The 18,224-nt window shown below is 36.6% G+C and overlaps 1 protein-coding gene across 3 annotated transcripts in view; it reads right to left on the bottom strand.

Moving 5' to 3' along the window:
- The window catches only part of kif1c (kinesin family member 1C), a 60,680-nt gene that overhangs the window by 27,492 nt on the left and 14,964 nt on the right, over positions 1 to 18,224 (bottom strand). For all 3 annotated transcript variants that reach the window (XM_059549718.1, XM_059549720.1, XM_059549719.1), the window contains one exon: positions 5,445 to 5,578. In XM_059549718.1, the coding sequence (XP_059405701.1) occupies positions 5,445 to 5,550 (106 nt within the window). In that variant the 5' untranslated portion in view covers positions 5,551 to 5,578. The remainder of the gene's footprint in view (positions 1 to 5,444; positions 5,579 to 18,224) is intronic.

Below are 18,224 nucleotides of genomic sequence, written 5' to 3'. Positions count from 1 at the left end.
CACTTAACTTTGAAACTTTTTAACTGTCAGCAAATCTTTTTTGCTTTTTTTTCTATTGTTTTACATGTTCTTGTTAAGAAACACTGGCATGTAAACATGATCGGAGGAAAGTCGGCTCCTTAGTCTGTTAACAATAAGGCCGGCCGCGGAGAAAACGCACTCTGACGGCACAGACGTTGGCGGGACTCACAAATAACGGTGTGCTAAGCGAATAGGTTTTGTGAAGCGCTTCGTGTTTTCGTTTCACCACTGAATGGGATCCTCATCTGGTGGAATACATGGCTCCAGCAAGAACTGTTCCCACTCGTCTCGGCTGGACTCTCTGTAATTATCGCTGAAGAACTGGCTCAGCCTTTTCCGACGAGTGGGCATTGCATCCTCTTCATCGTTGGTGACGGCGGCTGCCTCCGCACCACTCGCCTCAAGGAAAATGTTCTAATAATTTTCAAAAACGTTTTTTTTTTTTCTTACTTCTCTCATGTTTTCATCGAGTAACCTGAGATGTTTGTGCCGAGGGTCTAGTGCAGACGCGAGAAGAGGAGTTTTTCACTGCATTCTCCAAGTTAGCGGTGTTTATTCATTGCTTGAGAGATGCCGCAACAATGTTCTTGAATTCGGTCACTTTCTGTGATTCTCCATGGCATATTTGAAGTAGGAAGACCGCAGTTCTTAGGGGCAGTTCACATATCGCGTCTTTTGCGCACTCAAGTTCGTTATTTCCAATGTAGGCGCGCGGTATGCGCGCTCATAATGGAAGCGACGCGGTGCGACGCGCCCGTTTTTTCCAAGCATGTCCGCACCGCATCGAGTTAAAAACATCTCAACTTTTCAGAATGCCGCAAGCAAACAGCGGGTCATGTGACAAGAACTAACCAATCAGCTTCATCCTTTCCCTTAACAACGTTGAAAGCTCAGCCAAGATGAAGGAACAACTGATTATATCTGTATATGGATTGCCATTTTGAAATAAATTTAGTAGCAGAGCTACTGAAAGCGATTTTTTTTTTGTGCTGCAAATCCATTTATCCTTTGCTGAAATTTATGCATCTTCATGGAGGGATCGCGTCATTGTTGCTTAGCAATGACAGACGCCTCAGGAGCGTTTCTGCCCGAGCGCTTTGGAAAGAAGGAGAAAGCGGCGCGCCTAGCGTTTTCCATGCGTTTTTAGGCGCGATATGTGAACGGCCCCTTATTCATTCATTAATTATTTTTTGCTTGCATACATCTTCAAATATGCCGTGGAGAATCACAGAAAGTGACCAAATTCGGTTTGAGAACTTTTTTTTTTTTTTTGCGAAATTCGAATATCATTTTTATTTATCGAATAATTAGAGCAGAACGAATATTCGAATGTTCGACTATCCGTGCACACCCCTAATCTTCGGAACACAAATTAAGATATTTTGATGAAATCCGAGAGCTCTCAGACCCTGACTAGAAAATATATCTGAAATGTTCCCAGGTCCAGGAATGTAGCAAGGACATCAGTAAAATCCTTTTTGTGACAAAAATCTACAATTTTATTCAACAATTCTTCTCCTCTTCTTCCCGTCTGCAGCGGCATGTCACCATTGTTGAGAGTATCATGAGAAGGAGAAGAATTGTTGAATCACTATTTTTGTTTTCTTTGTGCACAAAAATATTCTCGTAGTGTCGTAAAATTACAGTTTAACCCCTGATGTATATACATATACAGGGTGTGAGAGCTCTCAGTTTTAATCAAAAATATCTTAATTTCTGTTCCAAAGATTGCAGTTAATGATGTATTATTTAATAAAAATGTGTGTGTTTCACTCCCTTTCCTGACGCGCTGCAAGCAGAGAGCTGTAAATCTCATTCCTGCTGCCTTTTGCGTTTGTTAGACTGCAGTACATTCATAAGACAGAGTCAAGTGCTGTCATGTACTGAAGCTTTAGAAAAAAAAACTGTTCAAATACATCAATATAAAAGAGAAGAGAGCATTTTACCGCCTTTTCCTGTGCTGTCGTTTCTAAGCAATGGGCTAAACAGATGCTGGCTTGATGACTCAAACGAACCATGATCTTGAGCCAAATAAAATAATTATGAATGCAGTCTAGTTGGGGCAGGGGAGAGACTTTCTGTTCCATTTTAAGACCTTTTGAAGGCCTTAATTTGTGGAAGGGCAAATTAGGATTTTATAAGAAAGAAACCCTTAAAGTATGCTTCTGCATTCCCATTTGCTCCAAAAAATGTAAAATAAAATTACATAATGATTTTCAAAATTAAGCAAAAACAGATAATACTGATATTGTTTCTACAATGTAATACAATATTAACTTCTTGTTTATTGACCTGGTGTATAAAATAAATTGCAATTTGCACTTGTCCAGACATTTGGAAAAAAAATGCTTGCTCATGCGATACTGCTAAACTATTAAGATATAAATAGAAGACAAAACCCCATACATGAGCACTGTATCTTAAATTTCATGAGCATATAACCACATTTTAAAAGTCGCAAGATGCATCATGCAGTCAGACCGTTGTTTCTGCATCGTGTTCAACAGCAACTGCATGCAATGTACAGTAAGATGAAGTACAGGTCAGGACAGGGTGGATGCGTTAAATGGGTTAATAATTTTAACATGTTTAACAATTATTTGCACCAAATGAACATGCTAAATCACAGCCCATAGATAGATAGATATATAGATATAGATAGATGGCAGTGAGAAGAGCATGTCTGTTTCTATCACACATATACATGCAATAGTGACACACAGCTGTGGTTAAAAATTAACACCATTCCATTTCATGAGAATCAAAATCATAATGCATTGATGAATAATCATTTTCTCACACCATTATTTTGAAAGCACTGCATGTTCTGAAATGGCTGTGATTTAGCTTTTTTAGTAAGAAAGGATATAGACCTTTATGTTAAAGTTTATAAAAGGAGCAAAACTGTAAATTCAGCTTGGTGTAATTGATTTTAGATTGGTATAAAAGTGAAACTCCAGTGAGTAGGGTCATTAAAACGAAGCCAAATAGTGGAGAAGGCCCCAGCAGAATAAAGCACTGCTGGGTAACAATGAGCACTGCTACCTTGAGCTCAAACAGCTCAGTGTTTGTGTTGGAGGGGGGTCAAAGCAAACAGACTGCCAGCCCGGCAGATTCTTTAGATATAGAGCGTGCGAGAGAGAGAGAGACAGAGAGAGTGAGAGAGAGAGTGAGAGAGAGAGAGAGAGAGAGAGAGAGAGAGAGAGAGAGAGAGAGAGAGAGAGAGAGAGAGAGAGAGTGAGAGAGAGTGTGAGAGAGTGTGAGAGAGTGTGAGAGAGTGAGAGAGTGAGAGAGAGAGAAGGGCGAGGCAAAAACAGTGGCGGCGCTGCAGTTTGCAGTTGAAGAGAGAATGGGGTGGAAATGCTTCGTAGAGGAAGACGGGAATGTGAGGTCTGGCAGCCAGTACTGCAAACAACAGGATTTTACAGTGGTTTAGCACTGTGGTTCCAAACTCTCAGAAATTCCCCCTTTCAATGTCTGGGTGGGGACAAGTATTTTTGGATACTACCATGGAAAAGTTTAATGAGTAACTACTAAAAATGTGGAACGAGTTTTAAAAGGGGCAAATAATGAGAACTCGATCTCTCCAGGATCTTTAGATATTTGGAGTTGATTGTACAAATTAAATCCCGCTCAACTGGCATGCAACTGGCATTATCAAATTAATAGTTCATGATGAATAAAATGTCAAATGAATATTTCATGATGTAATATGTAATAAAATATTTGGCTGCAAAATCATTAATAGAATACTTAGTTATCAACAAGTAGCTATTGGTTAATACACATGCCAGTATGGGCTTTTCAATTGGATTTGCAATTTATTTAGAATTTGTATTTAATGTATGTAGAATTATTGTAATTGTACTTTGAAGCATAAATGCAAAATTCAACGTCATTAAACTATTTAATATCTTAAATGGTAGAAGAAGCATTTTAATGATAATTTTAAAAGGTCTTTAATTTTTGGAATGGAAAAAACAGGAATCATGATATGGCCTGATGTGATTATTAAACTTTGAAAGGCCATGATTTCATTGAATAAATGCGAGTACTAAAATTAGAAACACAGCACTATTTTATGTTCTACAGGCTGTGCCTCCAGAGCAGACTGCAATCAAAAAGTATCATGCGTTTATGCTGATAAACTGCTTTTGACTTATTTATGATAATGTTTACTTTATGATGTTTGCATTCTAAGGTTGTAAAGGGTTGTCAGAGTCCATCATTTATCTCCCTCATCTTTTTCAATGAGCAGGATATATATTTCAAAATTAGTCCCAGTGTATTTCAGGTTTGTTTATAATTGGTGCTGGGCAATGATTAATCATGATTAATCACATCCACAATAAATATTTTATGTACATAATGTGTGTGTACAGTGTATATTTATTATGTGTATATATAAATACACATACAGTATATATTTAGAAAATATTTACATGTATATAATTATATTCATATATATATATATATATATATATATATAAACATTCTATTTTTCGCAAATATATGGATGCATGTGTGTGTATTTATATATACATAAATATACACAGTTCACACACATTATGTACATAAAATATTTTATTTTGGATGTGATTAATTCATTTGATTCATTATGCATAAAGCATTTAATTACATTTTTGTTTTATTATTGACTGTATCTAGCATTTTAATTTACCATAAACCTTGGTAGCGTCTGACTAGGCCGTCACAGGAAGGAAAGACTAGGAAATCATTATTACTGAAAATGTATTATTTAGTCTACAGATTTTACTACATTTATACTATATTTAAAATGTATAGGCCTACTTTAAACTGTGTGTGCACGTGTACATATACACAGTTTAAAGTAGGCCTATAAATATTTACATAATTATTATACACAGATTGAAGCCTTCATTTACATATCATCAAACATACAAATCATTTTGCTTGCAAATGTCTGCTGGTATCCCTTTAATAATAATAAAAAAATACATTATTTGATACATTTCCACTCCACCCTTAATTTTGTCTTAATGTGTTCCTAAATATTTTAACGCAGAAGCACATGTGCCAAGCTCTGTGGAAAGGGCAGGTAATAGGAAATTCTGTAAATAATGACTGCACAAATCCTGTGGAAATATGATAATTTGTGGTAACAAAGTGTGCGCAGTTCTACTTATGGAGCAAAATGATCATTTCAAAGAGGCTGATGCATGTTTACTTTAGAGTTACCAAAACTCTGTATAACTTTGACTCCAAAATTCAACCATCTCCACAGACTACAGAGAAATGTCTGGAATTCATCTGTACACATAAAAGGAATGTTCTTTCTGAAAACAAAGATAAGGCAGTGTATCTACGCACAGCGTAGACAGAAAAAAGAAGATATAAAATGAAAGAAAACACATCACTGTGTGTGTGTGTGTCGCACTCACATGTGCTCTTGTCCTGCATCTGGATCACACACTTAGCTCCTCTGTTTATCTCTCGGCTGTTGAAAGGCCGCACACGCACCGCCACCTTCACCGAGGAAGACGCCATGATGACTACTGGTCAACCTACTAAGCACCTGAAAGACAAGTGAAAACAATGTCCAAAATGTCAACGGTATTCATGAATGACTCATGCTGAGAAATAGCATACTCTATTCTTCCACACTATAATCCATTTCTCAAAATGTAAAATGAAAAAAAAAAAAAAAAAAAAAACATACAAAGGAATGAATACATACATCTCGGATACGAATCTGTATATAATTCGTTCATTCGATTTTTTTATTTAATATTGAAAGTAGAAAAAAATGTTTTTTGTTTTTTTTCCCGAAAAATGAAAATTCCGCTTAAATGTATGTTTTTCATTCAGGGGTAGACAAATTTATAAACAGCTAGAACATTTGATTTCTACACGTGGGCGGGAATTAAATGGCTGTTTCTGCTGATTGGTTAGCTGAAGATCAAACCATGCCATCATCAGTTTTTCCACAGTATCATGCAGCAGAATAATACTCCTCCGCTGCTGCTGCTTCTTACAGATTTTATGGATTTTAATCAAATATAATAACTTGCCATTTTGGTTTGTTTCTTACCAAACCCACAGTATACCTTCAAAATGCTTGGAATATATGCCATGAGATGCATAGGATTATTTTACAACAGATACTGTATGCATTCTTTTCCAAGGAGAAAAAAAAAACAAAAACAAAAAACCCACCTGAAGTCACCATTTTCTGCCATTAAATTGGCAAGTGCGAGCAGGACATTTTTTCTGTTAATTAAGTAATAAGCCTTTAGAACAACATTAAGGTGAGTAGCCACTCTAGTTCACACAGTTCCAATAAATTGCGATGGGTTAAAACTTAATAAGCAGACAGACACGACTACAGTTAAGCGCAGACCAGTATTGAAGTGCACCGGAAATGTGCAGCAGTCATATTTAAAGTATTTTAAATATGCAGTTTAAATTAATATTGAGTACTGATTGATGTAGGGCTGGGCGATATGACGATATTATCATATATCGATGATGTCTCGTAAGTATCGCAATGTCGATGTCAACAGTCAGCCAGGTAACAGACGATTATTGACATTATTGGGGAAAAGATGACAAATGATAAACCTAGTAAGTTGCAAAAAATATTTTATATTGCCTCAGTCAACATTCAGGTCTATATGCATGCAATAATTAAATAATTTAGTAGGAGGGTTGGGAATCGAAAAGCTATTACAATTTCGCAAAAACGATCAGATGCGTATGGTCAGGAATCAAATTACATTTAGATTCTTCTTGATTTCTGTATGCACATTTAATGCGATTTCAAAAGATTTGTTTGCAAGAAGATGAAATAGCACTCACTTCTGCACTTGCACACTGTTTTCCGCACTGCACAACAACGCATACACACACACAAAGTGCACACACAAATATCTGATCCTGTCTATTGACAGCAGCTACTGTTGCCAGTCATTAATGATAATCAAAGAACAAAAGAAAAGAAAATCACTCACTGATCTTGACTGAATCACTTTTGGAACATCAGTTTATATTTTATTTGGCAATGATGCATCTGTGTATGCGATTATTTTGGAAATGTGTTCCAATATAATTTATCCTTATTTAGGTTAGGGTATAGGCTTTTTCTATTTTGATTTGCAGTTTAACAAAAGATAAAAAGAAAAAAGACAATGTATCACTGTATGAGTTTCTGAATATTTATTTAAACCGACTGTATAATGATGAAAAATCACAAGCATGACATGTTTAATTAAAAGACACAAATTCCCTTCAGCACACATTTGTGTGTAATATTTTTACAAATTTTTAGACATAGGCCTACATGGTATCAAATACATTACAGCTTGACTACAAGTAGGCCTGTCACGATAAATTTTGCTAAACGATAAATTGTCCAAGAAATTATCGCGATAATATCTGTGTTCTAAAACCAGTTTCAACTAATATAATGATAATGGCATAAAAATGCAGGTACACCTTTTCAAAGCTCAAACTTTTATCTTATTTTATGGCAGTTTCAGAGCAAGAAATACCAACATGTTGACTTTGTGTTGCTTAAAATGAAATAATTTTGTATGTTATATTATGTGTATATGCCAGTTAGGGATGCTCATTTTGACAGTTTAACAGTTAACCGAAAGTAAACATTTTGACCGATGAAGGGGCCGTTCACATCACGTCTTTTTTGTGCTCAAGTTTGTCATTTCAAATGCAGTATGCGCGCTCATTAAGGAAAGACACGCTTGTTTTTTCCAGGTCCGTCTGCACGACATCTAGTTAAAAACATCTCATCTTTTCAGAATAACGCAAGCGCACCAGGTCATGTGAAAAGAACCAACTCAATCAGCTTCCTTCAGGGTGAAAATACCGAGCGCCAACCTCCCGCTCTCTTTCGTGAGGCCAATAAGGAAGTGACTAAAACTGCAATTCATCGACTGGCCGCTTGAGGCTGGCTGCAAAAGGGAGTCAGTCCCATAGACTCCAGTCCCCATGTTAAAATGCCCAACTTTGCAGCAGGAAAAAACATGTTTACAGCCTGGTTCAAAAAATGATTTTGGTCTAAATAGCTAATTTTGCCCTTCATGACAACTGTGAGGGGGGTGATTTTTTTTTATAACTCATCTGTTTAAATTATATTAAGACTTAAAGTTCTGCATTATTAAGGGCGTGGCCACTTGAGTGACAGGTGGATTGCCGCTGCTGACACTGCCGTCGTGCTAGGTGGGTGTGGCTATAGCAACTAGCTCCCGCCTTTTTGCCTATTTTTGATTGTCCGGGACAGTCGCGCGGTGACGCGCTGCCAAGATGGCGACGGCCCGCTCTACACACTTTAGGCTTCAAAAACACACTTCAGGAGTCTACGGGTGACGTCACGGACACTACGTCCATGTTTTTATACAGTCTATGGAAAATACCCATTGTTTTTGAAAAACGGGGTGCACCAAAACACTGCAGTTTTATTTTACTTTTGTTCGTAAAAAAATCTTGTAGCAGATTTACAGGGTTTTTTGGTGGTGGAAAATCCATTACTGAAATTTACTTGTTGTAACGGATATCGCAGCTGATGGATGCTTAGCAATAACAGACACCTCAGTAACGCAACTGCCCGAGCGCTTTGTAAAAGACACACACAACCACACGCCTACAGACATATTTAGCTGAGCAAGCCAAATGAAGCGAGCAAAAAGAAGGCCAATTTCGATAGAAAGGGCAACGAAGTTACTTGCAAAATATGTTACGCGGTATTAAAATGAAGTACAATAGTTGTGCAAGTACAGTGCTGTATCGCTTGCGACGCAAACATCAACAAGTAAATGAAAGGCGCTTCCCAAAGCTGGTCTCTCTAGCGAGACATTCTCTCTTTATTCCCGGGACATCTGTGCCATCGGAGAGGGTGTTTTCTACCACGGGCTGTCCACAAGCTGCGCTCCAGACTAACCCCACTTCACATCATGACATGCTACATTATTTAAATAAAAAAATATATATATTATCGAGCTCATTTTTATCGTGCGATTAAAGGTGCTCTAAGCGATGCCGGGAGTCGTAACTTCTTGTTGACATTCAAATTGTTGTCAAACAAAACGGAGGCTAGCTAGACCCTCCCTCCTCCTCATCCGTGCACTAACCCCCCAAACCCCACCCCCAAATCTTTCTTGTCGGTTATTGGCTGGAACAGTTTGTTATGTTTTGTGGTGCGGGTGAGCCCAGTTTGTTTTTCTTGTTGTTTGTGGAGCCTGTGGTGTCTAGAGAGACCCCGTTTTTTTTACAGTGTGTTCAGGGGACAAGCAGCTAGCGGATAGTGAGGAGATGTTTGCTGGATGTGACAAAAAATGTTTTGGCCTAAAAAACGTGTGACATCACTTAGAGCACCTTTAATTGATTTATCGACTATCGTGACAGCCCTAACTACACGTTTGAAAACAATGCTGCAATTGTTATAATTAAGCAATATAATTAAACTTACCATCATGAAATGTGTCTACACTGGCGATAATGCCAAAATGAAAGAGAAACATCAGGAAAAAAGGCATTTTATTCAAGAAGACAATATTATATGACATCAACATGCATTTATAATTCTTACAATCACCGCCTGAATGTCCAACTTCACCATGATGAACTTAAAATTGGGTTCTAATATTATTCCTAAACAAAATTCATTTCAAACACACATTTGATAAGAATAAAGTAAATTAGCAACACCAAAATAACAGCAAAGCTAATGTTTTCTGTTAATTTAAGCTAGGGCTGAAACGATTCCTCGAGTAACTCGTTTACAAAAAATGATCGAGGCAAATTCCTCTGCCTCGAAGCCTCTTTTAATTTATTTTAAATCTCACGTCAGGTTCTTTCGCAATGATTCTTTTAATGTGACAACGCATTTACGTCACCCACAAAGCGGAAGGAGACACAAGCGCTGTGTGCCTGCGTCCGAAATCTCATACTGCAAGGAGTCAGCGGTGTTTTGATTTGAGGGCGCGGGCAAACATAAAGAGAGCGTCGTTGCCTGTGTCCATTGCAAGATAGAGCTGGCATACCACAACTAGGGCCCTATGATTTCCGCGATGCAGATAAAGCGGAGGGAATCGCGGAATCCAATCGGAATTTACAGTTAAACGCGGAATGGCACGGAATTTGCCAAATTTTGAATGAATTAATCAAAAATAGGTCATTGCACTTACATCAAATCACGATATGGACTAATATCTGTAAGTATTAAGCCGGAACAGACTATTTAAATATGAATCCTGCATGTTCTGCGTGTCTGTGTTAATGAATGGAGCAGAAGCACGTCTTCATTCATTACATACACGGAAGCGCGCATGACGCTCCGGTGATTTCAGCGTCTGCTGTCTCACTAAATAAGGATGTGAACACATGAACAACATCTCCAGAACTGCTCTGACAGTCACTTCATGAGCATTTGACCGTTTGATTTGAGTAAAACTAGCGACACATCACATACACAGAACTGTAAAGGTACGTCAACCCGTCAAAATAAAAATCCCGTTAAAGACTATTGTTCAGCAGAATGTACATAGCCTACTACTAAAAAAAACTTTTTTTTTTTTAAAGGTTTAATCACACAACATTTCTTCCATGTTTTATTTTTAATAGTAAATCCCCTTTGTTTACCAAAAAGTTAAGTTAATTTTCAATAATTAAAAGATAAATTAAATTAATGTTTTATGTGTTTAATGTGCATCTCAGAAAATGCTTTATTTAAAACCCCAACTGAATGGCACTTAAATGCGCTTAATTCATCTGTCAACTTTCTTGTCATTGTTCACAGTACAAGTACAGACAGGTAATTAAATTTTTATTTTTGATGTATGCATTGCATTCTATGCATTTAATAAATAAAAATAAAAAAATTTCTAAAAAGGAAACTTAGTTGTTCATTATAAGAGACCTGTGACGGTCACGGAGGGACGTTCAACATGGACGTTAATACGCACAAGTACAGCCTCTGTCTGTACTTGTACTGTGAACAATGACAAGAAAGTTGACAGATGAATTAAGTACATTTAAGTGCAAGTAATTTATCTTTTAATTATTAAAAATTAACTTAGCTTTTTGGTAAACAAAGGGGGATTTACTATTAAAAATAAAACATGGAAGAAATGTTGTGTGATTAAACCTTAAAAAAAAATAATGTCTGATTTTTTTTTTAGTAGTAGGCTATGTACATTCTGCTGAACAATAGTCTTTAACGGGATTTTTATTTTGACGGGTTGACGTACCTTTACAGTTCTGTGTATGTGATGTGTCGCTAGTTTTACTCAAATCAAACGGTCAAATGCTCATGAAGTGACTGTCAGAGCAGTTCTGGAGATGTTGTTCATGTGTTCACGTCCTTATTTAGTGAGACAGCAGATGCTGAAATCACCGGAGCGTCACGCGCGCTTCCGTGTATGTAATGAATGAAGACGCGCTTCTGCTCCATTCATTAACACAGACACGCAGAACATGCAGGATTCATATTTAAATAGTCTGTTCCGGCTTAATATTCACAGATATTAGTCCATATCGTGATTTGATGTAAGTGCAATGACCTATTTTTTATTAATTCATTCAAAATTTGGCAAATTCCGTGCCATTCCGCGTTTAACTGTAAATTCAGTTTTTATGATTGGATTCCGCGATTCCCTCCACGTTTTCTGCATCGTGGAAATCATAGGGCCCTAGTTGTGGTATGCCAGCTCTATCTTGCAATGGACACACGCCACGACGTTCTCTTTATGTTTGCCCGCGCCCTCAAATCAAAACACTGCTGACTCCTTGCCGTATGAGATTTCGGACGCAGGCACACAGCGCTTGTGTCTCCTTCCGCTTTGTGGGTGACGTAAACGTGTTGTGTCACATTAAAAGAATCATTGCGAAAGAACCTGACGTGAGATTTAAAATAAATTAAAAGAGGCTTCGAGGCAGAGGAATTTGCCTCGATCATTTTTTGTATTCGAGTTACTCGAGGAATCGCTTCAGCCCTACTTGGCAGCGTATGAATTCTTGTCAAGTCTTTTTCATTGGCCGCTGAATAGTCACACAAAGGCATGACACATTTATACAACTTTACTTTTATACAGTATAAAATGTTTCTCATTATAAAGAGTTTTGTTACTGTCAACTAACACTAAAATGATTAAAAGCCATTTTAGTTACTGAAATAAATAGAACTAACTCAAATAAAATATGTTCGTTAAAGGGTTAGTTTACCCCCCCCCCCCCCAAAATGAAAATGCTGTCATTAATTACTCACCATCATGTCATTCCAAACCCGTAAGACCTTCGTTCATCTTCAGAACTCAAATGAAGATATTTTTGCTCTCTGACCCTCTGTACACAGCAGTGCAACTGCAATGTTCTCAGGTCTGGGTTTGGAACGACATGAGGGTGAGTAATTAAATGACAGATTTTTCATTTTTGAGTGAATTAAAGAACTAAAATCAATAAAACTGGAAAAAAGCTAAATAGAAAAAAATTCAAGCATTTAATAATGATAATGATTAAAAAAAAATTACAATTAAAACTAGAAAAAAAAGTTTGTTGAGACAAACTTTAAGTTGGCTTGAGAAATCCTGACCAAAAAGTTTGAAGAAGTTTAAAGAAGTTAGAAGTTTATAGTTTGAAGTTAGATTGATAGATTAGTTGAAAGAAAGATATATTAGTTAGAAAGAATGATATAGATTAGTTCAAAAGAAAGAATGATAGATAGATTAGTTTGACAGAATGCATGCGACTAGCATGTTGCTAGCATGATTAGCATGTTGCTAGCATAGTTAGCATGTTGCTAGCAGGTCGCTAGCATAGCATGCTGCTACCATGTTGCTAGCATGACTAGCATGTCTCTAGCATGTTGCTAGCATGATTAGTAAAGTGACTAGCATGCTTCAATGCTAATCCAGGTAAAACCAGTTGATTCAGATAGAAACCAGCTAAGTGGCCAAAACTAATTAAAACCATGTTAAAAGCATGTTTCTAACCTGATTATCAAGTTACTAACATGTTGTTAACATGTTTCTATGATAATCTAGCTAAAACCAGTTGATTTAGTAAAGAAAACCAGCTAAGACCAGCTAAGGCCAGCGTGACAGCGGCCAAAACCACTTTAAACCATGTTAGAAGTATGCTTCTAGTCTGATTAACAAGTAACTAGCATGTTATTAAAATTTTCTATACTAAACCACCTAAAACCAGTTTATTCAGTAAAGAAAACCAGCTAAGACCACATAAGGCCAGCGTGACAGTGTCCAAAACCACTTAAAAACCATGTTAAAGGCATGTTTCTAGTCTGATTAGTGAGTAACTAGCATGTTCGGACAAAAAAAACTAAAACCAAAAGGTTTGCTATGGTAGTAGGCAGCTTAAATACATTATAAGTCTTATTTTGTAAAAGTTTGTACCCCCTCAATGAAAGTCTATGGGATTTAAGGTGGTTTTGGTAGTCTGGTTTACGAAAACCATAAGCCGGATCAGTTAGAAAAGATATAGCAACCCGAGTCAGACCAGTCTGAAGGTCTGACCCGAGTTTGGTGGTTCTAGCTTGAAAGCTCTAGGAGGAAATAGTGTTTAAAATTTGGCTCAGAAGAATAATAATAAGATTAAATAGTAGATCAGTAAGTTGGCTTTTTCAAGCCAACTTAACGAGAACTTAAAATATGAAAATAAAAGCTTTAAACACATTGACAAATACTATAATAGTAATTAAAAAAATTAAGTTGTTCCGTTTAATACATAGTCATCTCTTCATATTTTTTTTATCTGATATGCTAATATGTGAGTGGAATTAAAAATGCATATTAATTGCGATTATTTAAAATATTAAAGTATAAGAAAGAACTATTTTTATCATCATCACAGAATGGAAACCCTCTGCATTCTCACATTATTTCCCTATTTCCCTGCATGCCATATGTCTTTACTCATTCCAGACCAGTTTACAACAAGGTGTCTTCTGCGTCTGGCCAGCAGCCAATGAGCCGTGTACACTTGTCAGCCCAACAGAAATCTCAAAGACGCACACGATGGGAACTACTGTACCTCAGGACATTATAACCACTTTAACTACAACAAAAACATGGAACACCCACGGTTACTATAAAAGATGATAATTACTGCTGTGTGGCATTACAACAGCTACAACAAAACGCATGAAACAAGCAAACAACTGAAGAAAACAATGCTTATTCTGCCAATTCCACCACATAAAGAGCATTCACATATACTACTGTTAATGTATCATCACATCAGCCCAGTCAACACACTGCCAACCAGTGAAATTAGGAATTAGCAGAAACCTGTCTCTTTTATACTGCCTACAGACAGACTAATTAATACAACTGAACTCACTGTGTGTGTGTGTGTCTATATATGCATTTATTTATATAGCACTTTATATACAACCCGAATTCCGGAAAAGTTGGGACGTTTTAAAATTTTAATAAAATGAAAACTAAAGGAATTTCAAATCACATGAGCCAATATTTTATTCACAATAGAACATAGATAACGTAGCAAATGTTTAAACTGAGAAATTTTACACTTTTATCCACTTAATTAGCTCATTTAAAATTTAATGCCTGCTACAGGTCTCAAAAAAGTTGGCACGGGGGCAACAAATGGCTAAAAAAGCAAGCAGTTTTGAAAAGATTCAGCTGGGAGAACATCTAGTGATTAATTAAGTTAATTGATATCAGGTCTGTAACATGATTAGCTATAAAAGCTTTGTCTTAGAGAAGCAGAGTCTCTCAAAAGTAAAGATGGGCAGAGGCTCTCCAATCTGTGAAAGACTGCGTAAAAAAATTGTGGAAAACTTTAAAAACAATGTTCCTCAACGTCAAATTGCAAAGGCTTTGCAAATTTTATCATCTACAGTGCATAACATCATCAAAAGATTCAGAGAAACTGGAGAAATCTCTGTGCGTAAGGGACAAGGCCGGAGACCTTTATTGGATGCCCGTGGTCTTCGGGCTCTCAGACGACACTGCATCACTCATCGGCATGATTGTGTCAATGACATTACTAAATGGGCCCAGGAATACTTTCAGAAACCACTGTCGGTAAACACAATCCGCCGTGCCATCAGCAGATGCCAACTAAAGCTCTATCATGCAAAAAGGAAGCCATATGTGAACATGGTCCAGAAGCGCCGTCGTGTCCTGGGGGCCAAGGCTCATTTAAAATGGACTATTTCAAAGTGGAATAGTGTTTTATGGTCAGACAAGTCCAAATTTGACATTCTTGTTGGAAATCACGGACGCCGTGTCCTCCGGGCTAAAGAGGAGGGAGACCTTCCAGTATGTTATCAGCGTTCAGTTCAAAAGCCAGCATCTCTGATGGTATGGGGGTGCATAAGTGCATACGGTATGGGCAGCTTGCATGTTTTGGAAGGCTCTGTGAATGCTGAAAGGTATATAAAGGTTTTAGAGCAACATATGCTTCCCTCCAAACAACGTCTATTTCAGGGAAGGCCTTGTTTATTTCAGCAGGACAATGCAAAACCACATACTGCAGCTATAACAACAGCATGGCTTCGTCGTAGAAGAGTCCGGGTGCTAACCTGGCCTGCCTGCAGTCCAGATCTTTCGACCACGAACTCTTCAGCAGCTGGAAATCTATATAAGGCAAGAATGGGACCAAATTCCAACAGCAAAACTCCAGCAACTCATAGCCTCAATGCCCAGACGTCTTCAAACTGTTTTGAAAAGAAAAGGAGATGCTACACCATGGTAAACATGCCCCGTCCCAACTATTTTGAGACCTGTAGCAGAAATCAAAATTGAAATGAGCTCATTTTGTGCATAAAATTGTAAACTTTCTCAGTTTAAACATTTGCTATGTTATCTATGTTCTATTGTGAATAAAATATTGGCCCATGTGATTTGAAAGTCTTTTAGTTTTCATTTTATTAAAATTTAAAAAACGTCCCAACTTTTCCGGAATTCGGGTTGTAATATCAAGAACAATATAATACAAGAACTGGGGAAAAAAATATATAATTAAAATGTTCTCACCCCAAGGCCACTGAAGATGTAAATGAGTCTGTAACTTCATCAGAACACACACCAAAATCTACACCAATCTCATTCAACCATGTCTTTTAGAGGTCGACCTATAGTGGACATTAACCAATACCAAAGGTGAGAGCAAAAGCACAGCAATGCATCTACAAAACTCACAGGTTTCACATACACCGGACATGTCGCGTTCTACTCGAGCAGCCGACTAAAGCAGCTGATTTAATCACCAAACAGGCAAAAGTATTACTTCAAGAATGAACAAAGTGGCATAGGTGAGTTTGAAGTTCTGTGCTTAAAACAGTGCAAACAGAAGGAGAAAGCACAACCTATATTATAGCTCTCTAAATGAGGCAAATGCCTACTTTATGAGAGCCACAAAGACATATTTCGCTAAAAGAAATACACAATACCCAATTTTACAGCCTAGGATGAAGTTATTATGTAAATGAACAATGATTTGGGACAAATTTAATGAGAAACTATGTGAATGGTGCTTCGTGGCAAGGCAGGATTTTCTTTTGGCTGCTTAAATCCACTAGTCTGTGTAGAGCCCAGCCTCCCCTGTCAAAACAAACAACACATTCAACCCTCTACATTGTGAGTAAATCACTCGCATATGCGACCAAATCCTCACTGTGGGCAACTTAATGATGTCTAATATTAGCCAATGGCTAATAAATTCTCAGATTTTACTCATCAGTAGGGATATGCCGGTATCAAATTTTCCTGTTGCGGTTATTTGATCATGCTTTTATCACGGTATACGGTATTATCACGGTATTGAAATTTTGTTTTAAAAAGTGGTCATAATACAGTATAACAGGTTAAATAACTTTTTTTTTCTTATAACAAAAATAACTAAACATTTAAAACAAAGCAATACAGAAAAATATATAAAAGTTAAATGTTTTACACATTAAAGTGCAAAAGAACTATAAAAACCAATAGGTATCACTTTACAGTAAGACCTCATTAGTTAATCTTAGTTAATGCATTAACATTCAAGGCAAGTTTATTTATATAGCACATTTCATACACAATGGTAATTCAAAAAAAAGTAAAAAAAAAATATAATGAAGAAAAATAATCACAAAAATAAAACAAGCAATTTAAGAACTTGAAAATGAAAATGATTTAAAAATTGACTTAAAATGAATTTAAAATAAAAGACAGTTTAAAAATAGAAAATGATTTTACATAAAATACAGTGCAATACATAAAATATAGTGTAATCAGTTCGGACATCGCATAGTGCTCATTCAATAAATGCACAGCTAAACAATGAGCAATAGCTACATTTGATATAGATGTTATTAATCTCTGTTAAAAAATACAAGTCTTAGTTCATGTTAGCTCATTAAATAACAGTTGTAACTTTCAGTTTTAACAATGTGTTATTAAATATTGGAATACCTAAGATTAATGAATGTTCAGAATAATTTTTTCATTGGCAGTTTATGTTAACTAATGAAGCCATAATGTAAAGTTTGAATGAAAAATAAAATATCAAAACACTTTCAAACAATATCTAGGGCATTTGTAGTCCAGATTAAAAAAAAAGAATGTTTGAAGATAAATATCCTATTATAAGATATAATAATTTTTATAATAAGTCTATAATATAATCCTATAATAAGTCTAAATATTTCAGTAGTTGGCACTGTAATAAACACCATAGGGAAAACACAAATCTGAATGGTTATTTAAGATTATTTTTGTTTAAAGGGTAAGGGCTGCATTTAGCGCCATCTGCTGTCAGAGAGTGAATGTGCTTTTATTCAGCGCGTCTCTCACGTGTTCCTCCACTTGTTTACATCAGAGCGCATGCGCTCTTTCAAGCAGCATACAGCGATGTTGTACATCTTAAGCAGCTGATGGGAATAATATTATTAAAATGTATTCCAAATTCTGAATAATTTGTAATGTATATTTGTTCACGGTATTTAGAAGTGCCCACGATAACAATATCGTGCATATTAATCACCGCAATATATCGCATTACCGAATACCGGCTACTCATCAGCGTGTGAGTTGGAGGCTAAGTAGTTTAGCACATATATTTTCACTCTCCATCAAGCGATCTGTGCTGTTTTTAAGTTCATCTGAATTGATGTGCAACACACCTGTATTTGATGCACCGTAAACTCTAGTGTGAAGGCACACAACTCGACGCCGCTTTGT

Source organism: Carassius carassius, chromosome 5 (genome assembly GCF_963082965.1).
Source record: "Carassius carassius chromosome 5, fCarCar2.1, whole genome shotgun sequence".
NCBI lineage: Eukaryota > Metazoa > Chordata > Actinopteri > Cypriniformes > Cyprinidae > Carassius > Carassius carassius.
Note: the sequence above shows the minus strand (reverse complement) of the source record. Positions and strands in the feature narration are given on the sequence as shown.